The sequence below is a fragment of the Cydia strobilella genome, chromosome 4 (assembly GCF_947568885.1).
Source record: "Cydia strobilella chromosome 4, ilCydStro3.1, whole genome shotgun sequence".
NCBI classification, from domain to species: Eukaryota; Metazoa; Arthropoda; class Insecta; order Lepidoptera; family Tortricidae; genus Cydia; species Cydia strobilella.
This window is the reverse complement of record NC_086044.1, coordinates 7,796,252-7,822,175: the sequence shown is the minus strand read 5'-3', so window position 1 is coordinate 7,822,175 and position 25,924 is coordinate 7,796,252. Positions and strand designations below refer to the sequence as shown.

Here is a 25,924-nt window from a genome sequence, read left to right as displayed (position 1 = left end):
TCACTCCCTGGAGTGAGGAAAGTCGCACTTTCGTCACTTCAGGGAGTGACGAAAGTAGGCTTGTTCGAGCTGCTGAGGTGAAAAAGTTTTCTCCTGATTAACCTTATCAGACTTTTTTTAATTTACCGAGTCATCTTACCCCAACCACCTAAAGTACATACATACTGAAAATAATTAATATAAAAACACACTAGGAATACTACAGTACTCACTCTAACACAATCTTACCTCGAGTTAAATACATATTTATTATTGAGTAATGAGTAGGGCCCTAACTCATTTGCAACATTAAGTTGTATTATAACCTAAGCATTAACGTAAATTCAAAATATATTATTATTTATCTCCACGGGACTTAATCGCGTAAAATAGTTTTAAATTTACCTCCGACGTTTCGAGGACGGCGTTGTCCCCGTGGTCTCGGAGAAGACTGGCTAAAGTTGACATCAACATCTTCTAGGCGCGCGAGTTTTTCGAACTACCCGCACTTAGTCTTGTGTATTAACTTGAACGTTTTGCGCACTAGGGATGCTACCGGGTCGACACACAACACTCACAATATTCGATTTTTCAACTTTCGATATTTGGTTTCGCTTACATTTACTAATGACTGGGTTCCATGTGGATGAGATCTTAAAACCTTCGTCTCGATTGAAATTTCTATGTTTCTTGATTTCAATGGCTTCACGGATTTTTCTACTATAAAACCCACGATCTGTAGAAAGTATTCTAGGGTTGTAGGGTTGTGTGTAGGGTTCCCGGTAGCATCCCTAGTGCGCAAAACGTTCAAGTTAATAAACAAGACCAAGTGCGGGTAGTTCGAAAAACTCGCGCGCCTAGAAGATGTTGATGTCAACTTTAGCCAGTCTTCTCCAAGACCACGGGGACAACGCCGTCCTCGAAACGTCGGAGGTAAATTTAAAACTATTTTACGCGATTAAGTCCCGTGGAGATAAATAATAATGAGTAAAAATCGTGAAAGTATAAATCAGTGTGATTCAAAATATAGGTGCCTATTATTGTAAGTACGTAGTCGAATGCCAATCACGTATTACTACGATTTTGATTGTAATGTCTAGGTCGATAAAGTTGATAATTGAATAATAGACATTGAATGTTGCTCTAATCTCTTTCGTTTACAGTTTCTAGTTCTTAGGGCCTGGCCACATGTACGCGGTGCGACGTCGCCGACGCAACGCGGCGCGTTTTGCGGTGCCGCCGCCGCAACGCAGAAATCTGCGGTGCCGCTCGCCGCAACGCAAAATCTGGCGGTGCGTCGTGCGACGCCGCGCGCGGTACCGCAAAACGGTGCGCGGCGCCGCTCGCCGCAACGCAAAATCTTGCGGTGCGTCGTGCGTCGCCGCGCGCGGTGTCGCAAAGCGTTGCGCGTCGCCGCGCGCGGTGTCGCCCACCGCAACGCAAAAATTTGGCGGTGCGACTTGCGGTGCGCATGCGGCGCCGCGCTGCATAAGTAGTAAAGAATTCGACTACCAGTGTTTGGCTGTTATTAAGAAGGCGCAGAAATAAGAAGCAATTGAAAAGAAAATTTTGGGTAAACCCATGTCTTCATGTCATGAATGAAAATGGATATCATTTCAAAAGAAAATACGAGGCATTGAAGATGACTGAAAATAAATTTTATAACTATTTTCGAATGTATGTGCCGTGTTTTGAAGAACTTTTAAGCAAAATATCGCCTCTAATAAAGAAGAAACACATATTTAGAAGACCCGTTGGGCCTCTGGAGATGTTGGGAATAACAATAAGGTAAGAAATCATAACTAATTTTGTATGTAAATTATTTTTATTCTTTAGACCATAATTATTAGGTAATTATAAAAAAAACATGTAGGTATATGTCTTTTTGCAAAATCAACTTTGTTAAGTATATAAAATATGTTTATACTTGTGGCTTACTAAATCGACAACTTTTATTTTTAAATCATCATTTTTTATATACCTGCTAACATGACTATAATTAACTTTTTTTTAAATACATTTTTTGTATAATTGTTTTACGAAAATCAAAAACTTCCATGAAATTACAGTGGAACCTCGATAAGGCGAATTCCTCGTTAACGCGAAATAAAATGCCAATGCCATTCCCTTTCCTTCATAGTCCAAAACCTCCATAAGTCGAAATATTGTATCTAGTAAAATACTTTATAAAACTAATCCGAGGACTAACAATTAATCCGGAGTTACTGGCACTGGTTCCATTGAGGGTCCCGCGTACGTGTGGCATGCAGTTGCGCACGAGGCAACGCGGCCCGTTAGCCATCCCGCCGGCGCGCACGCGCGCTCTTTCCTCCTCCCCCCTGCACCTAGCTCTGACGCTTATAAACAATATCCTGACCAGTCAATCAACAACAATCACAAACAGCTTACAAGTCAACATTCCAAAAATAATTTACACGCCTTTAGAGATAATGACAATCAAGTCGTGTCTAAAATTCTAAAATGAATACCGCCACCATTTTACAAATAATATTTTTTTCTTTTTTTAATACTTAATACGAAAGTGGAGGACCCGCGCGAAATCGCCGTTTCATACAAACGTGTAGTCCTGATTTTCCCCTCTAGTTATTAACATTGTTGAAAATATTTTGACACAATTTGTTGTATAGCTATGCCCTATGGTTAATATATATACATAAAATTATGAAAAAATATTTTCCATAATGTTAATATCTAGAGAGGAAAATGGGGAGTACGTTTGTATGGATTAGCGGCCGACCCCTTTGCTCTTGAGTATCTATACATATAATAAAGCGGAAGAGGGTCGAAAGTCTGTACATGGAAGATATTCGAAAAAAAATTGGCTGGGGATACTTAGAATCGATAACAGAACACATTCCAACAGTTTTTAGAATTTTTGTCTGTTTATCTGTTTGTCTGTTTGTCTGTTTATCTGTTTGTCTGTTTATTTGACCGCGCTACAAATGAAAACGGCTGAACGGATTTTGATGCAAACTTTACTAATCTGTCGAAAAAATCCACGGCCAGGTTATAGGCTATAAAAATTTGAGAAATTTTACCAGTAAGGGGGTTAAAAAGGGGATGAAAGTTTGTATGGAGTTCAAGATTTATTTTAAGCTAGCAATTTGAAACTTCGTAAGAAGATATATTATTGAAATACAAGAAAACTAATTTCAGCGTTTTTGAAAATTCATCCCCTAAGGAGGTGAAATAGAGGTTGAAAGTTTGTATGGAGTTCAATTTTTTTTGAGTGCGTTACTTGAAACTTTGTATAATGGGCATATTATTATAATACAGGAAAAGTGATTTTAGCGTTTTCAAGAATTCGTCCCCTAACAGGGTTAAAACGGGGTTGAAAGTTTGAATCCATTACAAATGCTTTGAAACTTCTTAGAAAGGTATGATAGACGATTACAAAAAAACTAATTTTGACGTTTTTGAAAATTTAACCCCTCAGGAGTTTGAAAAGGGGATGAAAGTTTGTCTTGGGGTGCAAATTTTATTTTAAGCCAGGAACTTAAAACTTTGCAAAACGTTAATTATATTAAAAAGCAAGAAAAAAAATTTCAGCGTTTTTAAAAATTCATCCCCTATGGTGGTGAAAAAGGGGTTAAAAACTTTATCTTGATAACTATATCATTTTAGCTACTAGGCCAAGTTAGGTATCGTTTTCGTATAAATCGGGTATGCCGAATTCATTTATGATATCAAAATGACACCATTCCCTAGTGAAAACACAAAAAATATGAAAAAAACTTTTTTAATTTCTCTTTACGCTTAAACCGATTTAGATAAAATTTGGTATAGAGATAGTTTGAGTCCCGTGGAAGAACATAGGGTAGTTTTTATCCAAAAAATGGAGACTGCGTTTGCATGGAGAAGCGGCCGTGCCCTTTCCTCTTAATAATGGTCACGAAGGTGGGTACTTTAAAAAAAAAACATTTTTCAGTAAATGTCAAACGATTTGGGACTTATACGCGTTACCATGCCTTCCCGAAAAAAATCGAATCTTTCGCGAAAGTCTCGCAATGCATTGCGGCCACAAGGGGCACGGTCTCAGGAGTCTGAGAAAAACCACGATGAGAGACTCAGTGGCGGTCAGGTCACTTCGCTTTTGGCTGAAACGGCAAGCCAGCGCGAGTCTCGATTGTGATCCCAAATACATCGTACGCAATATATATGTAGGCGCAGATCCTGACGGAGTGTGGCGCCGGAGAAGCCGTGTTCATCCTGCGTATCCCCCTCATTCCGAGCAACTTCCCGTTCCGCTTCAAGCGCCTACAGGTCCCCGTGAGCGTCTGCTTCGCTATGACCATCAACAAGTCGTAGGGGCAGACGCTACGCAGTTGAATTTCCCACTCCGAAAACAAAAAAAAAGGGGCAGACGCTGCCCGCCGCCGGCGTCATGCTTAGACTGATTTGACTGGAGGACCGATTTGGATGACATGATTTTGATGGGAACACCCAAATATTCCGAAATACGTTTTTCCGATTTTTATAACCACGACTTTCATAATCCCGATTTATAAGTCCGAAATATCAAAATTACGATTTTTAAAAACACGATGGAATAAAATCACGAATGTGCTATTTCCGAAAACTTTAAATCCAATTGTCACTTGACAGAAAGCTTAAAGTTCCGATTTTACACTTTTCCGAAAATATTTTTTTTCCGAATTCCTAAATTCCGAAAAATCATTGTCCGATCGGAAATAAAATAATTCGGTATTCAGAAATTCGGTTTTTTACAAGATCGGAAAATGAAGTCCGTGATATTCAAATGAAGACTCACGTTTTAGTAATTATTACGGGTACCTGTTGTGCCGCGTCATGTTAAATTGGGCATAAAATATTTTTGGCATAAAAATTCGGCATAAATAAATAGACAGAACTGCGAACCCGAACTGTTGCTAGAAGTGGGTTAGGTTAGGTTAGAACTGCGACCCCCAAGAAAACGAACTGTTGCCAGAAGTGGGTTAGGTTAGGTTAGAATTGCGACCCCCAAGAAAACGAACTGTTGCCAGAAAAGTGGGTTAGGTTAGGTTAGAACTGCGACCCCCGAGAAAACGAACTGTTGCCAAAAAAGTGGAAATTTAAAAATTGGGATATTTAAAATAGGAATCACGTTAATTCGGAATAAGAACAATTCCGAATTCGTGATTTTGAAAATCGTAAATGTTAAATTCGGTGTTTGCCACCATCGGAATTGTTATAGTCGGAATTATGTAGTTCGGAATTTACAAAATTCGGCTTTTTGGGTTTTCGGAAATATAAATCTTAGTGATTTTCATAATTCGTAATTATGACAGTCGGAATTTTGATGGGTCAAGCATTTAAAAATCGGAATGATAAAATTCGACATTCTAAAATTCGGAATAAAATTTTTCGGAAATATGTAGTGTACCCGATTTGGATAGGTACAGTCAAGGACGTAAAAATACAAAAATGGTACTGTATCGTTCGATATACACCTACTACTCTATGCCGTTTAAATCACGTCAAAAATTTGAATAAGGGCAAAAAAACATTTTGGAGTGTAATTTTATTTAGTGGTAGCAAAGAGGATATAATATTATAGAGCGGTACTGACATAGTAAATTTTGTAACCACAGTAAATTCACTGTCATCTATCGACACACTTTAAAATTAAAAATGAAGATTTATAAAAATACGATAAAATGTATTTAAATATGGATAAATGATTTTTTTTATTTGCATTAATTATTTTTATTATTTTGACCCATGTTCTTTCACTGATATGCGTTAAAATTGTTAAATAATAACAAACGAAACCGTTAACGCCCTCTATACGAGAGTAGGCAAAAGGTAGTAGCGACATCCGATCGAGAATCAAATTTTCGTGATTTTCGAGGCACGTTTTTTCCTTAGACTGTATCCATCTATTACGGAGTTATATCTATCTTTGGTGGTAGGTACATAATTGTAAAATATTTTACCTGGACTACAGTCCTCTAGCGTATCCATCTGTCAACTTTACTTTAAGTTCCGTTTCCAGGGGACAGGGAGATAAATTAGGGGTGAATTAGCCGCTTACTGACACAGACCGAATTCCACGCAGGCGAAGCCGCGGGCACAGCTAGTATTTTAATAATTTTGCAAATCTGTAATTACAATTTAAACATATGTATATTATATAAATCAACTATCGCTTATATAAATATAGCTATAATGAATATTTGCTAATTCACCAACTTTCATACAGGCTTAATATAGGTATCTTAGAAAAAAATCAACAGTTTTCAATGTTTTCATACATGTTATGTTATGTTTCAATGTTATGTTTTGTTGATCCAAGTTGGTCCTTAATAAATGAATTTATTTATTTATTTATTTATATAGGTACAGTCGAGTTCACAAACATTTTTACAAGTAAACATTCGAAAAATAATAATATATTATAGGTATATATCTTATAAAAATCAACAATCGTTTATATAAATATGGCTATAATAATTACTTACTAATTCACCAACTCTCATATTAGAAAAAAATTACAGTTTTCATATAGGTACAGTCGAGTCCACAAACATCTTTACAAGTAAACATTCGAAAAATAATAATATATTATAGGTATATATCTTATAAAAATCAACAATCGTTTATATAAATATGGCTATAATAATTACTTACTAATTCACCAACTTTCATATTAGAAAAAAATTACAGTTTTCATATAGGTACAGTCGAGTCCACAAACATCTTTACAAGTCAACATCCAAAAATAATTTACACGCCTCTAAGACAATGACAATCAGGTTGTGGGGGTGGTAATTTTGTGTAGTATAATACGTAGATTATATTATTTTACTACTACAAAAAAATCACCATTTTTATATAAACAACTAAGTTTTAATAAAATCAAATTTTAGTCAAAGTACGTACCTACTTTATTAGTATTATAGGTATATATGTGCTTCCTTTTTTTTTATTATGAAAAGTCAAATTCAGATTCATTTGTCTTGTTTGATTAATTGTCGCTTTCGTTGGTCACTGGTTCGACAGGTGTTTGTAAATAATACCTGATGATGATGGGACTGTTGGTGGATAATTATTAAATGTTTTTTGGGTTCTTTGGTAACCAGAATCGTATGCTGACGAGTGGGGTCTTGGGTAACCATCTTGGTAAGATGAGTGGACTTGGTAAGATCTTTGGTAACTATTTTGAGTTGAACTATGGTAACTATTTGGTGATGGTTGGTGGAGATCAGTAAGGGCCTGTAAGACGCGACTTTGATATATTAAAGTTTGATCAGAATCATAATCAGAATCAGAATGCTTTATTTGTAAAACATAGGTATACATGGGTCTTAGGTATACATTGAGCACTATGTTTTGCCGGTTGGCATACAAATGTCAAAGAGAGCGAGAATCTAATTAATATTGAAATGCGCAAAATGTTATCTTATAAAATAAATAAATTACAATTAAAATTAGCATTAAATTACATTTACACAGTTCGAACACAATTAAAATATATCATCAGTCATGGTTATAAATGTTATAATTAATGTTTATGTCATATGTCGCAGTCATCTAGGTATTCTTTTATGGAGTAATATGCTTTATTTACTAGGAATTTGAAAAGTTCTTTTTTAAATATATGTACGTCCTGTAGTTTCCGTATGCTTTCTGGTAAATTATTATAAATTCGAGGTTCCATTCCGAATATACTTGATGATCGTCTAATTTGTTTAGCGACGGTAAAATAGATTTGAAAAACGACAGATTGAAAACCTCAAAGATAATTTTACAAGATACTCAAAAAGGCTTGAAAGCTTAAATAAATCGGGCGCTGGTGCGACGAGAGTAAAAGAATACCATTTCTACAAGCAACTAATGTTTTTTTAAAAAAATGCTGCAAATTTAACTGACTCGAGCATAGTCGAGGACCAAGAAAGTGACGAAGATGGCCAGACAAATGCAACTACAAGCAGATCTCGGTACCAGCCTTGTTCTCGGAAAAGGAAAACGACCGACCAATTTGAGTCCGACATACTTCAGGCCATAAAAGAGACAGAAAATAGGCATCTGTCGTTTTTCAAATCTATTTTACCGTCGCTAAACAAATTAGACGATCATCAAACTTTAATATATCAAAGTCGCGTCTTACAGGCCCTTACTGATCTCCACCAACCATCACCAAATAGTTACCATAGTTCAACTCAAAAGAGTTACCAAAGATCTTACCAAGTCCACTCATCTTACCAAGATGGTTACCCAAGACCCCACTCGTCAGCATACGATTCTGGTTACCAAAGAACCCAACAAACATTTAATAATTATCCACCAACAGTCCCATCATCATCAGGTCCTAATTATTTACAAACACCTGTCGAACCAGTGACCAACGAAAGCGACAATCAATCAAACAAATGAATCTGAATTTGACTTTTCATAATAAAAAAAAGGAAGCACATATAATACTAATAAAGTAGGTACGGACTTTGACTAAAATTTGATTTTATTAAGAGGCCGTAGTCGATTTTGGAGCAAAAATGTAAAATTGATAGATTTAGTCGTTGAAATTATACACGTTTTGTTACGTAATATCTAAATAACAAGTATTGATTTCTATTAGCACGTCTTCTCATCTTGCCTTTTAATAATGAGGTCGCGAGCGTGCGTCACCGGTAATGCATGAAGAGAAGGGGCAGTTTTTAAAAATTCATCAAAAAAACATGGTGGTAAATTATACAAATTGATGTATAAGAATAGTTTCAGCAAATGTTGTAGATTGTTTAAGTATCAAAATTACGTTGAAATTAAGTCGATTTTTAGAGAAATTGACACTTGTTTTGAAGTAATTTCTGGAGAAAATTGATTTCGTCTAACTTTCATTTACACTACTTCAAAGTCATAATAATAAAAATGTAGTCTGATAAACGTCAAGTACAGGATATGTGTAATACAAAATTACCATGTTTAGCAGTCCAAACTTTACGAAATTTACAAATAAGAGCGACAAAATCAGTGCTTTACGCGCGGTTACCTAAACGTCCATCAGAAAAGCAAACATTACTAATTTAGTGAGTCTGTTTTCAGAAAATTTATCTGATAAAAGGTAAGATAAGAAGACGTGCTAATAGAAACCAGTACTTGTTATTTCAATTAGGTAACAAGAGGTGTAAAATTTCACGGACTAAATCTATCAATTTTACATTTTTGCGACTAAAATCGAAACCGGCCTCTTAAAACTTAGTTGTTTATATAAAAATGGTGATTTTTTTGTAGTAGTAAAATAATATAATCTACGTATTATACTACACAAAATTACCACCCCCACAACCTGATTGTCATTGTCTTAGATGCGTGTAAATTATTTTTAGATGGTGACTTGTAAAGATGTTTGTGGACTCGACTGTACCTATATGAAAACTGTATTTTTTTTCTAATATGAAAGTTGGTGAATTAGTAAGTAATTATTATAGCCATATTTATATAAACGATTGTTGATTTTTATAAGATATATACCTATAATATATTATTATTTTTCGAATGTTTACTTGTAAAGATGTTTGTGGACTCGACTGTACCTATATGAAAACTGTAATTTTTTTCTAATATGAGAGTTGGTGAATTAGTAAGTAATTATTATAGCCATATTTATATAAACGATTGTTGATTTTTATAAGATATATACCTATAATATATTATTATTTTTCGAATGTTTACTTGTAAAAATGTTTGTGAACTCGACTGTACCTATATGAAAACATTGAAAACTGTTGATTTTTTACTATGATACCTATATTAAGCCTGTATGAAAGTTGGTGAATTAGCAAGTATTCATTATAGCCATATTTATATAAGCGATAGTTGATTTATATAATATACATATATTCAAATTGTAATTACAGATTTGCAAAATTATTAAAATATACTCAAGAGCAAAGGGGTCGGCCGCTAATCCATACAAACGTACTCCCCATTTTCCTCTCTAGATATTAACATTATGGAAAATATTTTTTCATAATTTGATGTATATATATTAACCATAGGGGCATGCATAGCTATACAACAAATTGTGTCAAAATATTTTCAACAATGTTAATAACCAGAGAGGAAAATCAGGACTACACGTTTGTATGAAACGGCGATTTCGCGCGGGTCCTCCACTTTCGTATTAAGTATTAAAAAAAAGAAAAAAAAAATATTTTGTAAAATGGTGGCGGTATTAATTTTAGAATTTTAGAACACGACCTGATTGTCATTATCTCTAAAGGCGTGTAAATTATTTTTGGAATGTTGACTTGTAAGTAAAGCTGTTTGTGATTGTTGTTGATTTTTTCTAAGATATATTAAGCCTGTATGACAGTTGGTGAATTAGTGAGTAATCATTAGAACCATATTTATAGATAAACGATTGTTGATTTAAAAAAATATATACCTATCTATAGTATATTATTATTTATGGAACGTTGACTTAATTGTGATTACAAATTTGTATAATTATTTAATTATACTTAAGCTTTTGTAAAATGGTGGTGGTATTATTTTTAGAATTATAAACTACATAGTTGTGATTTTCTGTACCTCACGATTACAGTTATAATTATATAGTGGAACCTCGATAGCACGAATCTCATGGGAAATGCCAAAAAATACGTGCTAACGAAGAGGATTCCTCTTGTAGAGGACACCAACTTAGAGAGGTTCTTGTGGGTTTTTGTTCGTTTTAAAGAGGTTTCGAGTTACAGAGGTAAAACGCACGAAAAATTATTAGTGTTAAAGAGGCGTAATTGTAGAAACGGAGAAAGTACAATCTTTATATCTTTTTCGAGTTATAGTCGTGAAGGGAATAGTTGGTTACTTCGTCTTGTGAGGTTAAATATTTCGACTTATGGAGGTTTTGAACTATGAAGGAAAGGGTATGGCATTGGCATTTTATTTCGCGTTAACGAGGAATTCGCCTTATCGAGGTTCCACTGTAATTTCATGGAAGTTTTTGATTTTCGTAAAACAATTATACAAAAAAAATTATTAAAAAAAAAAGTTTCTTATAGTCATGTTAGCAGGTATATAAAAAATGATGATTTAAAAATAAAAGTTGTCGATTTAGTTAGCCACAAGTATAAACATATTTTATATACCTAACAAAGTTGATTTTGCAAAAAGACATATACCTACATGTTTTTTTTATAATAATTATGGTCTAAAGAATAAAAATAATTTACATACAAAATTAGTTATGATTTTTTACCTTATTGTTATTCCCAACATCTCCAGAGGCCCAACGGGTCTTCTAAATATGTGTTTCTTCTTTATTAGAGGCGATATTTTGCTTAAAAGTTCTTCAAAACACGGCACAGACATTCGATAATAGTTATAAAATTTATTTTCAGTCATCTTCAATGCCTCGTATTTTCTTTTGAAATGATATCCATCTTCATTCATGACATGAAGACATGGGTTTACCCAAAATTTTCTTTTCAATTGCTTCTTATTTCTGCGCCTTCTTAATAACAGCCAAACACTGGTAGTCGAACTCTTTACTTCTTATGCAGCGCGGCGCCGCATGCGGTGTCGCGACGACGGACGCGGCACCGCAAGTCGCAGCGCCAAATTTTTGCGTTGCGGCGGGCGGCACCGCGCGCGGCGACGCGCAACGCTTTGCGACACCGCGCGCGGCGACGCACGACGCACCGCAAGATTTTGCGTTGCGGCGGGCGGCGCCGCGCACCGTTTTGCGGTACCGCGCGCGGCGTCGCACGACGCACCGCCAGATTTTGCGTTGCGGCGAGCGGCGCCGCAGATTTCTGCGTTGCGGCGGCGGCACCGCAAAACGCGCCGCGTTGCGTCGGCGACGTCGCACCGCGTACATGTGGCCAGGCCCTTACAGGTGAAACCTTGTGGTGTCAGCTTTAAGAACTAGAGAAAAACATTACTGACAATAACTCTTAACTGACTAGATAAAGATAAGATAAAATATATTCTGGAATTCTGGATGTTTAAACACTTTATTTTATAACGTCACTGAAAAGTGAAAAGGTTTCCACTCTTGCTTGGTGTAAGGTATGTTTTGGATACCTTGACACTGGTTTTATTTATGCATTAGGTTTAACAAATATGCGTAAGTACTCAATCATGTGCAACAAAATAATGCCCCTGAAAACCAAAGGGAAACTACAAAACTGCGATTCGCCCCGCTATTTTGTATGGAACAGAGTGCTGGGCCTCTACTAAGAAACATCTCACAAAACTGCACACCACTGAGATGCGCATGTTGCGCTGGTCAGCGGGCGTCACCAGGCCTGACAAAATCAGTAACGAATATATCAGAGGTAGATGAAATAAAACTATGAAAACGGATTATATCGCGTATATTGAATTTATAATACATCCCGACGTTTCGAACTCTTTACAGCGTTCGTGGTCAACGGGTGACTGAGGAAAAATTACAAAATGCAAAAATACCCACATACTAAAATAATGAACAATCATAGACTACAAACTTTAAGGCTGGTTGTACATGCAAAATCGGTTCATAAGGCTAGTTATACACTATAATTATTTTTCAAGTAAAGATATATATATATACGCGATAAAAATAAACTATGCCGGCTCCAACCCTACACCACGGACCCGAGAAGATTTAATTCCCTCCTAAATTGTAAGAAGGGTATCCCAATATGGGACCGGCAACAAACTCGGCGGGACACATCTTTTCAAAACATCAGAATGTCCAGCATCATCCAACACTACGGTCTCACAGTCTATGTCTCGCTTGCTCCTTTATCAGGTGGACTACAGGATCCCAAGCTGGTGGTAGAGAAAAGCCATCTTCCCTATTAAAGTTTGGATATTTCTTAATCTCAATGGCCTCGCGCAGCATTCTGGGTATGTAACGCTTCTCCTTGGCAAGAACCAGAGGCTTATCAAACTTGATTGAGTGATTGGCTTTATCCATGACATGCTCACAGACAGCAGACCTAGGTCGACGGTGCCTAGGTCTGCTGTCTGTGAGCATGTCATGGATAAAGCCAATCACTCAATCAAGTTTGATAAGCCTCTGGTTCTTGCCAAGGAGAAGCGTTACATACCCAGAATGCTGCGCGAGGCCATTGAGATTAAGAAATATCCAAACTTTAATAGGGAAGATGGCTTTTCTCTACCACCAGCTTGGGATCCTGTAGTCCACCTGATAAAGGAGCAAGCGAGACATAGACTGTGAGACCGTAGTGTTGGATGATGCTGGACATTCTGATGTTTTGAAAAGATGTGTCCCGCCGAGTTTGTTGCCGGTCCCATATTGGGATACCCTTCTTACAATTTAGGAGGGAATTAAATCTTCTCGGGTCCGTGGTGTAGGGTTGGAGCCGGCATAGTTTATTTTTATCGCGTATATATATATATCTTTACTTGAAAAATAATTATAGTGTATAACTAGCCTTATGAACCGATTTTGCATGTACAACCAGCCTTAAAGTTTGTAGTCTATGATTGTTCATTATTTTAGTATGTGGGTATTTTTGCATTTTGTAATTTTTCCTCAGTCACCCGTTGACCACGAACGCTGTAAAGAGTTCGAAACGTCGGGATGTATTATAAATTCAATATACGCGATATAATCCGTTTTCATAGTTTTATTTCATGAGTAACTATCGCGGTAACCGAAGACAATATTATCAGAGGTAGCTTCAAAATGACCCCATAGTTGAAAAAGTCCAAGAAAAACGTTTTCGCTGGTATGGCCACATCCTCAGGCGTCCAGAAGACCACATGGTGAAAGTAGCCCTAGACATACCAACGACGAACCGTGGGCTCGGAAAGCCCTCCTCCACTTGGCTGACGACGGTCCAAAAACACCTGAAAAAAGCAGACATGAACCCAGATATCGCCCAGGAATGGAGAAAACAGTCAAGGAGAGCCAACCCCAAATAATGATGACTCACTATAGCCTCCTAATTCCCAAGGTCCTAGCTATAGTACTAATTCAGTTCGATGAATCATATTCAATTGGAATAGTCGCATTTTTTGTTTGTTTCTATTTTCGAACAAAACAAATTCAACTCTATTCCTTACATTGTAGGTTTAAATTTCAGTAGCAAACTTTGCATTTTACATTTGTATGGCTGGACCGCAGGAGGATAGTAAAATAAGCTAATCTTTAAGAAACTTCAAAATGATCGTTACTATGAAGTCAGTACGACAACGCATTTCGTGACGCCATTATGATTCCAGCTTAACTATTTTTTGTCGATATTTTTTTTTTAAAGCATAGCGTAAAAACAACTTTTATTGTCAGTTAACAGTGTGGACGATGGTACAGTCACCTGCAATGTTACACAACGAAGACCCCAAAAATATCTGACACGATCTTATTTATAGAGCTATAAGAGCGTTTTAGATATTTTTGCGGCCTTCGAAGAGTAACATATTATTGCAGGTGACTGTACCAACCTCCACATGTTTTTTTATGGAAGACTTACGGATATTAACTGTTTTTACAGACGCAGATGTCTCACTGACAGCAGAACCGCCACCTCCAACCTACGGAACTCTCAAAGGCCTCGAGCACAGCATGAACCCGCTCCTAATGCGGTACTCCAGAGAGACGGACATGTCCATAGCAGCGGCGCGCAACGAGTGTCGCGCTAACATATTCAGCATGCCGTACAAGCGAACGCCCTCGCCTGAACCACAGCTGGAACCATTCAAGTAAGATTTTTTTTACTTTTGTTAGCTTCAAGTAAAGACCAAGAACAGGTAAAAAAATATAAGGTGCAGATCAAAATACTTGATCACCAGCTGTCGCATAATCCACCACTTTTATAGACAGCTGACTCTTTTTGTTTAAGATAGCTTCCTATTTGTAATTTCATAAATTCTCAAACAAAATGTATCACTACATAGTATAAAACAAAGTCGCTTTCCACTGTATGTATGTCTGTCCCTATGTATGCTTAGATCTTTAAAACTACGCAACGGATTTTGATGTGTTTTTTTTTTAATAGAAAGAGTGATTCAAGAGGAAGGTTTATATGTATAATTTGTAAAGGTTTTGTGTAAATTAGTTGAAGTAGTGCGAAACTGTAACGGGTCGCTATAACTAGATAAATTTATATTGTGTGTTACACAATATATTTATATTGTGTACACATTACAATGTCTACAGTAGTAACATATGTGGCTTTTTTTTTTTCAGAGAACACTTCGGCCAAAAAATACTGCTCAAATGCGAAAGCTTAAAATTTAGGTTACAAGCGCCAATAGATGGCGATAAAGAGCTCTTATGCCAAGTAGAACCTTACTTCACTTACCTCGCTCTATACGACGCAAGGAGTGGCAAGAAGTTAACGGAGAACTTCCATTTTGACCTGAACCATGCGGCGGTGAAGGATCTAGTCAAGGACGTCGAGGATACCAACTCGCTGGTCGAGAACTTTAGCTACGATGTCAAGTTAGATGTTAAATTGATCCCGGAGGAATGGTTTAGATCGAAGAGACAGGTAATCATGTTTTCTATTAAAGACTAAGCAATACTCAGACGCGCATTGCAAAATCTTGTAGTCACAAATCTTGTCATCAGTGGTTGGCCAACTAGTATGGGGCTCCCCACACCTATTCACGCGGAATCGGCAAAAACTGATAGAAAAAAGCTTTGTCTACGCAATAATAGCAAAAACGACGTCGCTCGCTTCGGCTTTTACCGATTCCGCGTCGATAGGTGTGGGGAGACCCTAAAAGTACGCGGTCATGTAGTGCGATGCGCGATCTATTTCAGTAGTCAAAGGAGACTATCGTTTTTGTATGGAAGGTAAGGCCCGCCGTAAGTCAAATTCCTGTTAATCTTTGGTTTCCTAGAAAAGCGGTGCCGTCATATAACGGACGCAAAAAGACTGCCGTCTTTACGGTAACGACATGTGGAAAGTTCCACGGCGTCATAACACACCGTCAGCCACTAACGTCAAACGAAAAGTATCCAGGAGAGAAAATGAACGACCTTGATTTAGCTTTAATAATTTACTTGGAGGATGAAATATCATCAGAAGAGGAAAATAATCATAGTGCGGAAGATTATTTATTCAAATCTCGCGGTACAGGTGCATTAGAGATTTTAGCAGAAATGGCTTCAACACTTTCAAATAAATCGTTCACCAAACTATCGACACCGTGAAGACGGCCGTCATGCAAATGGCGGCACCGCTTTTTGACGTTACGGTGTCAATCACCGCCCTCTAGGAAACCGTTTGGTTTACACACACAACGTTCTAGTGACGTCATTCACCGCTGTATTACGGCCGCTATACGGCACCGCTTTCCTAGGAAACCAGAGCTTTGGATTTCGAATTTATATTTTTCATATTTTTTGCTACAATTAATTATCCCACCGTAACCCTGTGGAACACCGGTCTTATATTGGCTCTTACCAATTAAGCTACCGAATGAACTCTTTAATAAAAATCATTGTTTTTTTTTTTTTCAGGTCCTATTGTCAATTAACAATCCCCATCCAGACCTGTTCCTAGTAGTGAAAATTGACAAAATCCTGCAAGGTCATGTCAGTCAAGTTCTGGAGCCCTACCTCAAAGCCACCAAGGACCCCCGCCTGGGACTCAAAGTCCACAAAACCGTCCAGTCGTACGCCCACCGTGTTGGAACCTATAGGATGCCGTTTGCATGGACTGCAAAGCCGTTATTTAAGTGAGGATATTGCTATATTAAAGTTCCTTAAAACAAGACTCATTTACTAGCTGTGAGTAAAAGCTGTAAAACGAACGAAAGTTTTACTTTAACTCCTATTAGATGACTTTGTTATATAAAAGGGATCGCTTGTTTTAAAAGCTTTCATAAAATGGTCTCCTGATAGTATGTTTAAATATGGATGATTTATGTTACTAGTGGATAACTAATCTCTCACAAAGAAAGTATAAAATTGATCAACTGCCGCCCGGCGATAGTTAGATTTAAGTTTTTTCAAAAACTTCTAGCTATAACTCTTTCTTACCACGAATCAGGCGCGGCTTCCTCTAAGGAGCGCTTGTGCAGTGCACTCCCATAAATAATCATAATGAAATTATAGTGCCTAATTAATATATTACTCTTTAAGATCTATCGTACAAAAGTAAAATACCAATTAAATAATTACCTTTATTCATTATAAGTTTATAGACGGCCTATACTACTCGGCCTACTCCTATAATTTCATAGGAATCATAGGTAACGCGCGAAGCGGAGCGCTTTGGATTGCGCTCCTATGAAAAAGATTTAGTACATAAAATCAATAGGAAATTCAATGAGAGCGAAAGAGAAGTTTCGCTACAGTTCCGCACGTGAAACAGAAGATTTTCTATGAAGAAAGAGGTAAAATTGGAGCGGCGCTCCGTAGCCCGTTTGACCTTGCGCCCTCTCGTCGAATGCGCGCGCATTGTGCGCGCCATATTGTCACTTGTTTGTAAACAGACCTTAGTTAGTAGCATGAATCTAGTATAACTGGATCGGTCATGAGGAGTGGGGGAAAATGACCGAACGGGATAGTCTTATGTATCTTTCAGTAGGAGTAGCAGAGAAAGCGCTGTTATTGTTTGTCCTTGTCATAGTTTCACTTTTCCACCGCTGCCACAACCGAGGTTGTGGCAAACAAATAAGTACGTGACATGTCATGTTTGTTCGTTGCTTGTTTAATTATCGTTGTTTTGTATGAAATTGTGCTTTCTCTTATGAAATATAGTGATGGTTAGCGTTTTGAATGCTTGAACTTTGATAAAATACTGGTGAATTGTTCTGTAATCGGCTGTAATAGCCGCTCTGAGCAAAAATATGAGATCATAACCTTTCACACGTAAGTACGGTATTTTACACCTTTCTCTTAACGCAATATGTGAGAATAACATCGTAAAATTACGTTACACTCAAAGCAATGTAGAATCAAACGATTTCAATAAAAATATCGCAATTATTTACGCAAATTAACAATACATTATTTGTAAAATGATCCGCCCAAATTACGTAGGTAGGTAAGAGTCTGAGGTCAGCCATTTTTAAACTTCTTCTTAATTTAGCTGCATAACAATCATGTTAGGGATACCAGATGAAAATATCATAATTTTATGGGTAATTTTGACCTCGAAGTTTTTTCGTACTTCTAATTCCAAAAAATAAATAAACAAATGTTGTGAAGATTAAATGTGGTGTACATTAATTGGTGTGATTGCCATTTGTGATTTCTTTAAATTAAAACCCATAATACATTTTATTTTACGTTTTATTTACTAAACATGTTTAGTTTTGTACCACCTGCGCGAATTATAGGAGGTATTTCATTGTTTATACGCCTAAAAAGAACGGCCCATTGACATTTTATTTAACAATTTTTTAATACCGTGAAACAAGCTAACTTTGCCTCCAGGGTAATCGCCCCAACGTGATATCAAATATTAGGGTAATTTTTACCAATATGGTATCCCCACGTTTATGACGTCATCTATGTCTATCCCTTACGGGCGCACGCGTATAGCTGGTCTATGTAATGCTAGGTCTATGGTTAGTAGTCAATTTTAAAGTACGCGCGTGAATGGAATTTTGGCATTTTTTTTATTATAAATAATTAACCAAGAGTTTAAGTAGTAAGTGCACATAATTTGTTTGTTGTGAGGTATTTAAAATGAATGAATTTAACGGGAGAATGTGAAAAAAGTTTACAAAATCGACTCGAGTTCAATATAAAAGGAAAACCTTGAACTTTCGTAGCAATGTTCGTCAAAAACAAAAACTTATATGTCATTAAATAAGATCAATATGCAAAAACACCGTGGTTGTGTTATGTCGCTGTGATAAAAGTAACTAGGTGTTTTAGTTTATCGTGTATCGTGTAGGTAGGTACTAAGTACATATGTCTTGTTTGGAGCGGGCGCGGGCGGGCCGGGCGACGGCTGTGCGGTGAGTTTGCTTGGACCGAAACCGATGTGTTAACAATTTAGCACATATTTCCATAAAATTTTAAAACAACATTCACAACCTAGAATCCATTTGTAAAATGAACTGCAGTTAGCGTCTATCGGTCGTCAAGATATTCGTAATAGCGAAATTCTATAAGAGAGTTCAATGACCGTATTTTGTGTCGGTTAATTGAATGTGTAGTTTTTTACTGTGATAGTGAACACCCATAATATAGAATCACCAGCCGCCGCTGCCACGAATAACGATTTATCTCACATCAGAAGACTACTTTAAATGTGGACTCTAGTGTGCGAGTCGAGTACAAAATTTACATCAAAATGTATCACTATTTTAATTGTCTAAAAAAGAAAAAAATAAAATAAAGAAAAGCTGTTTTATGTTATTTTTAAGTCTAAAACATGTTAACACACATTCCTTTCTCACCCACAGTAAGAAATTTAGGCATTGTCATGGATCAGACTCTTTCTTGGGCACCCCATGTGACTGAAACCAGTAGGAGACTTTATGCTTCCTTGCACTCGCTTCGACGTCTCCAGAGTTTCCTCCCTGTCCACACGAAAGTCATGTTATCACGTTCTCTGCTAATTCCCCTTCTCGATTATGTGGACATCGCTTTTCTAGATCTCACTGAGGAGCTACTCGACAAGCTTGAACGTTTGCATAATGTCTGCATCAGATACATTTTTGGACTAAGGAAATTTGACCACATCTCTTCTTTCCGCTCCCAACTCAAATGGCTGCCCATTCGGCGCCGTAGAGACTTACATGTACTTTCCCTTCTCTTTAACGTCCTATTCTCTCCTTCTACTCCCCCTTATCTCACGGAAAAATTTAATTTTTTAGCAGATGACAGCGGACATCGGCTCCGTTCCAGTGCAGATCTCTCTCTGTCTATCCCGCCGCACAAACACCGGTCCTATGACAAGTCTTTTACCATGTACGCTGTCAAATTATGGAATTCCTTGCCGTCTTCTCTTCGAAAGTGTCAGTCGTTCGCAACGCTGAAGGCGAACTTAAAAAAGCTATGGCTTTCGGACGGAACTTCGGAACTAAAAGATGTGTGCGGTTAGGTAGTTTATCATATGTATTATATCGTATAGAACGTATTATATGTATTATATATTATAACTATACATGACTGTTAATATATTTGTTTTATTTTACATAAATCCCATGCCCATGCTATATACTGTAGGTTATAGGTTTACCTGTCTTTTAGGAAACTAAATATTTTCTTTTATGCCGTTTAGTACACCTTTGATGTCTACCGTTCTCCAACTCTCCCTCAATTGCTCAAAGGTTAACTGGAAGAGATCCCTTAAGGGATAAGTTCGCCTTTGTACAAATGATGCGTTTTTCTCGTGTTTTATGTTTATTTTTGTACAATAAAGAGTTTTACTACTACTACTTAACTATAAAAATTCCATGATTTCCAAATTTGCTTCATTTATTTTTATTTACAGGTTATACAGCAACGATTTGGACACCACCCCCGAATTTTCCGCCATTTATCGTCAAGAACCGAACAAAATGTCGGACGATGATTTGATAAAGATCCTGTCAGATTTCCGGAAGCCGGAAAAGTTGGCAAAGTTGAGTACAGTACCGGGTTGGCTCAATATCAACATTTCGCCTAGCAGCGAACAAATACCAAGTAAGTAAAGTTTGTTTTGTGAATGAATAAATAAATGATTATTTATTTATTTTTAACTTTATTCCACATCAAAAAAAAAGTACAAAAGGCGAACTGAATGCCTTATTATTGATGGAAAGATATACAAAAAATACAAATATACCCACAGAAATCCAAAATACAATTAAAGAGGACAAAAAGGACGAGGGTGACATGTGCGCGTGTTTCTAGTTCGCGATTGACAAATTGGTTTTTATAAATTTAATTTTATACTTACCCAAACGCAAACAAAATAAAGGTGAAATTTCAAACACACTACACAATATTATGATTAACATAAACTTAGTGGTATTGCGATAAGGTAGGAAATCAAATGAATAAAAACAATTTTTCGCTCACAACCACATGTAGGTGAATAATCTGGCCACGGCATATCCAAGATGTAAAACATAATAATTGCTTTATACTTTTCAGACTGTATGACAACAGCATACGCAGCACTCAAGCCATTTCCATTGCCCCCTGCCTCGCCACTCACCCTGGAATTAGCCACACTCAACATGGAGCCAGAACAGCCGTATGCGGCCTTCATACACCACTTGTATGTCAGGCCTCTGTCGCTGAACTTCGAGTCGCAGAAAATGTTCGCTCGAGCGAGGAATATCGCCTGCTCTATTGAGTTGAGGGAGAGTGATACGGGCGACAATAAGCCCTTACAGGTTGGTATCGTTATCTGATTGTTAAGATGTTTCAATTTCAAATATCTCCAGTACAACTCGCTTTAAATATACAACTGTAGCATTTTTACTGTTAGCCTGTACTGGGCAAAGGCTTTGAACCCCACGACTTTCAATTTTGTGCTTTATCCGGCCTGTTGTTAAGGAAGGCATCCAAATTGTTTTGAAACTAATGATACTTTTCAAAGTTTGTCATTACACAATCCAAGGCAAGATATTTTTAATGCTTTAGTAAAACAGAACAGGTGTAATAAAACAAAAGTTCTGTTACAATAAAACTGTATCCAGATTATTTTATTACTTCAATGTTTTCTCCTCGACAAAAAATATTTATACGACGTATAATATATTTTGACGACCGGTCTGGCCTAGTGGATAGTGACCCTGCCTGTGAAGCCGATGGTCCTGGGTTCGAATCCCGGTAAGGGCATTTGTGTGACGAGCACAGATATTTGTTCCTAAGTCATGGGTGTTTTCTATGTATTTAAGTATTTATATATTATATATATATAGATAGAGGGCGCTGTTAACGTTAACAGTCAAATTCAAACTGCTCTCCGTATTTATATTTGTTTTCATTATTTAAATATAGTTTTAAGTGACCATTTTATCATTATTTTAAATATTTTTGACATATAAATCACATTATAAAAAAAACCGACAAGAAAAATGGCACCAGTAAAGAACAAAGTGACTACAGATACGGCGGCGGTTAACAGGTTGGTGGACACAATATCTAATCTCACAAATGAAATTACGGGCATGAGAGACAAATTAGATCGGTGTAATACCATAATAATGGAGCAGCAAAAACTACTCACCAGCCAAAGCGAGAGTATCCAGATAATCTTGAGGGTCATCACAGGCACTAGTACGCATCCAGCACTGACACAATTACTCCTAGCATCACAAGAAACAAAGCATATGTCACTGAATGAGTCTGGGCCCGAGGGAATTATCTTTATGTCCGAACAGCAGGACGATACCACCACTGTGACACCGCCGTCAACATCAGCATCGGCAACACTTCTGCCGGCCGAACAAACAGCGGAGCCGCCTGAGCCTGAGCCCACAGCTCGTCTAACTCGGCAACGTCGTGCGGTCAAAAATATAACCAAGCACAACAACAGTCCGCTTGCAGGCGAGGGGGTGGGCCTCCTGCGCGCCATGCCATCACAACAACAACTGCCCCCGTTGAAATCTGCTCCAACACCAGCACCACTACCAGCGGTGTACAAACAGACGGCGCCACACCCGCTAGCACAACCTCTGACGGCTGCAGCACCGGCGTCGTCATCTTCACGCATCGGTTCCACATGCTACACGTCAAGCGAGCGAAGTACCACGGGTCTTCGCGCAGCCGGTCCCAGGGTCACGAGTCTACATGTGTTTAACCTCAGCGAGGACACCACAATTGATGACGTTATTAAGCATGTGCAGCAAATGGGTATTTCGGCGCCCGTGTGCGAGCAACTGGTGGTCACCAGAGGTAATTACGCATCGTTCCGTCTTGATGTGCCAGCCGAAAAACAGAAGACCGTGCGAGATATCAAAAACTGGCCATCTGGTGTATCGATTCGTTTGTTTAATGTCGTGCAGGCAAAAAACTTGACAGCAAAACAAGTAGTAACAAGAACCAAGTAAATTCAAAGTTTGTCATTATTCACCAGAACGTTAGATCTATTAATGGTAAAACATCACTGATAGACTTACTAACAAGCACAGAAAAACCACACGTAATAGGATTTAGCGAAATTTGGTGCCGTAAAAATGAGATTGCGCGAGTGAAACTACGAGGGTACTTGCTTGCAAATTATTATTGTCGTACGCGCATCGCCCATGGCGGTACCGCGCTATACATACGGCAAGGTATAGACTATCGGCAGCGCGACGACTTACATGCCTTCGCCGTGCAATATCATTTTGAATATACGGCAATAGAAGTTACTAGTTTGAAAATTATTATTATTGTACTTTATAGGACAGGAAATGGAGATTTTGACTTTTACTTGGAGAATTTAGAGTTATTGTTAAAAATGATTACTGACGAAAACAAAAGGTTTCTCATAATTGGTGACCATAATGTAGACTATTTAACCGATAATACCATGAAGCGGCGTATCAATGATGTGTTAACATCCTATGGGTGTCAAAACATAATATCCTTTGCTACTCGCGTGACAGCGGATTGTGCGTCGTCCATTGACTGCGGGATATCGAACTGTGCGAGCGATGAACTTTCTGTAACACCAGTCGATACCGCGATCAGCGACCACAACGCGCAACGATTTGAATTAATCACCCAACATAAACTCGATAACAAAGAACACAGAGTAGTCGAGCGCCGCGTTTTTGACATAGATTCAATTGGATTATTTTACCGTGACATTGCAAATTACAATTTTAATTTTATATATGATAATACGTTTGACATCAATTATAAATTTAATAAACTATTTAATATTTTTAAACATTACATTGACATACATTTTCCAATTAAGAAGTTTAGTTGTAAAAATATTCCAAAGGTGCCGTGGCTAAGTGACGAATTGGCGGAGTTGATCGGTAAGCATGTCGACCTCCATGAAATTAGACGTCAGTACCCAAACAATCCAATTCTAACAGAATGTATTGATCATTACTCCAGTCTAATTAAGACAAAAACATTGCAAACACGTCAAAAGTTTATTGAAGGTAGGCTAATGGACAGTGGCAACAAATCGAAAGAAATTTGGAAAATTGTTAACGAAGAAGTGGGAACAAAATCGAAATCTCAGAACATATCCTTACGTGACCCTCTAACGAGCTTAACTATAGAGAAAAGGGACCTGCCTAATACATTCAATTCCCATTTCCTTAGTATAGCGTCTAAGTATGCCATACAAGGTGACTTGTCCGAGTCTATTAGGTACCTACAGACGCATTTAGGTATGACTGATGTACCCATTTTCACTCTGCCGGTCGTCACTCGCGATCTCTTAGATAAGGCACTACACTCTATGATGAAGAAGCGTAGCACCGTCGATGCTTTTGATATTTCACCCAATATTCTGTTTTGGACTTGGCCGGTTGTTGGTGACGTACTTGTTGTGCTCATAAACCTTATGTTCGAAACTGGTACATATCCTGACGTTTTAAAAAATGCCAGGGTATGTCCAGTCTTTAAAGGAAAGGGCGACAGGTGCGACGTCAACAATTACAGGCCTATTACAATAGTGCCAACCATATCCAAAATGGTTGAGTCTATCTTGTCGTCCCACCTGATGAGTCACCTGGAATCAAGCAAGCTGATAACGAGTAACCAATATGCGTACCGACAGAAAATGTCCACAACCACCGCGGCGTGCAGGATGTTTGATTCTATAGTGACTGGGTTAGATGACAAAAAAAAGATGGCAGGAGTGTTGTGTGACTTATCGAAGGCATTTGACGTCATCAGTCACGTGATACTGCTCAAAAAACTAAATCAGTATGGTGTCCAAGACAACGCTCACCAGCTGTTTACGTCTTTTTTATCGGACCGCAAACAAGTCGTAAAACTGCTTGCCGACGGCAAACCACTACAATCCGACGCAGGGTCTGTAAATATCGGTATTCCGCAGGGCTCTGCTCTTGGAAATACGTTATTTCTTCTCTTTATAAACGACCTGCCGTCGAACGTTGCAGCTGGTTTGCCTGTATTGTTTGCGGACGACACAACCGTGTTGGTTAGTGCAGAATCTTACGACCAGCTAAGCCTAAAGATAAGCGATGCTTGTGCGCAGTTACAGACCTGGTTTTCAGCAAATGGGCTCATACTAAATTGCTCCAAGTCAAACGTGATGCTATTCTCTGGTCGGGAGATTCCACTGCCACCATGCATGGCCAGCAGTCCGATGCCAGTGTGCAATGAGAGTAGGTTCCTTGGGTTTATAGTCGACTGTAACCTTAACTGGAAGCACCATGTTGACAGTGTCTGTGACAGGTTGGGTAGTGCAGTCTTTGCGTTGCGAAAGATGAAGCCACTTATCTCGAAGGAAGCTCTAAAACAGGTGTACTTTGCTCACTTCCATTCCATTATGTCGTACGGCACGCTCATTTGGGGTAACTCCACTGATGCCAGAAGAGTCCTAATAGTTCAGAAGAGAGCAATTCGTACACTTGCTGGAGTAAAACATAGGCACCCATGTAAAGAACTTTTTATTTCGGAACGCATTATGACTCACTACTCACAACACCTGTTTGACTTAATAATATACGTGAGAAACAATATTGCTCAATTTTCTCGTGTAAATTGTCCGGGAAAACAACTGCGTAACACAGGTCGTCTTAGAACAGTTCCTCGTCGCTTGGTGCTTTCAAAAAAGAACCCACGAATCATCGGACCTACTTATTTCGAGCACCTACCTGCCGAGATAAGAAACGAGCAATGCGACGAAATATTCAGGCGTAAATTGAGAAATCTTTTGTTGGATAACCCTCTGTACTCAGTAAATGAGTTCATGGAAATGACATTTTGATTCAGAAATTGTTTAATTATTATTGTTTTCTATATTGACATTGTATTCTTTATCATAAAGACGATCCTTATTGGAGGATTTTTTATATTATTGTGTGTTGACGATTCTTATTGGGAGATATTATTTGTATTATTTTATACCTACTCCATTAATAT

The 25,924-nt window shown here is 37.7% G+C and overlaps 2 protein-coding genes across 2 annotated transcripts in view; both read left to right on the top strand.

The window, feature by feature from the left end:
* LOC134740946 (dedicator of cytokinesis protein 9) overlaps positions 1-25,924 on the top strand; it is a 76,890-nt gene that overhangs the window by 8,813 nt on the left and 42,153 nt on the right. Inside the window, exons 6-10 of the mRNA XM_063673606.1 lie at positions 14,451-14,658; positions 15,146-15,449; positions 16,427-16,644; positions 20,364-20,554; positions 21,008-21,252. Of these exons, the coding sequence (XP_063529676.1) occupies positions 14,451-14,658; positions 15,146-15,449; positions 16,427-16,644; positions 20,364-20,554; positions 21,008-21,252 (1,166 nt within the window). The remainder of the gene's footprint in view (positions 1-14,450; positions 14,659-15,145; positions 15,450-16,426; positions 16,645-20,363; positions 20,555-21,007; positions 21,253-25,924) is intronic.
* Positions 22,606-25,710, top strand: LOC134740994 (uncharacterized). The gene is made up of 2 exons (XM_063673711.1): positions 22,606-24,523; positions 24,558-25,710. The coding sequence occupies exons 1-2, from the start codon at positions 23,307-23,309 to the stop codon at positions 24,559-24,561; spliced, it is 1,221 nt and encodes a 406-aa protein (XP_063529781.1). The 5' UTR covers positions 22,606-23,306; the 3' UTR covers positions 24,562-25,710.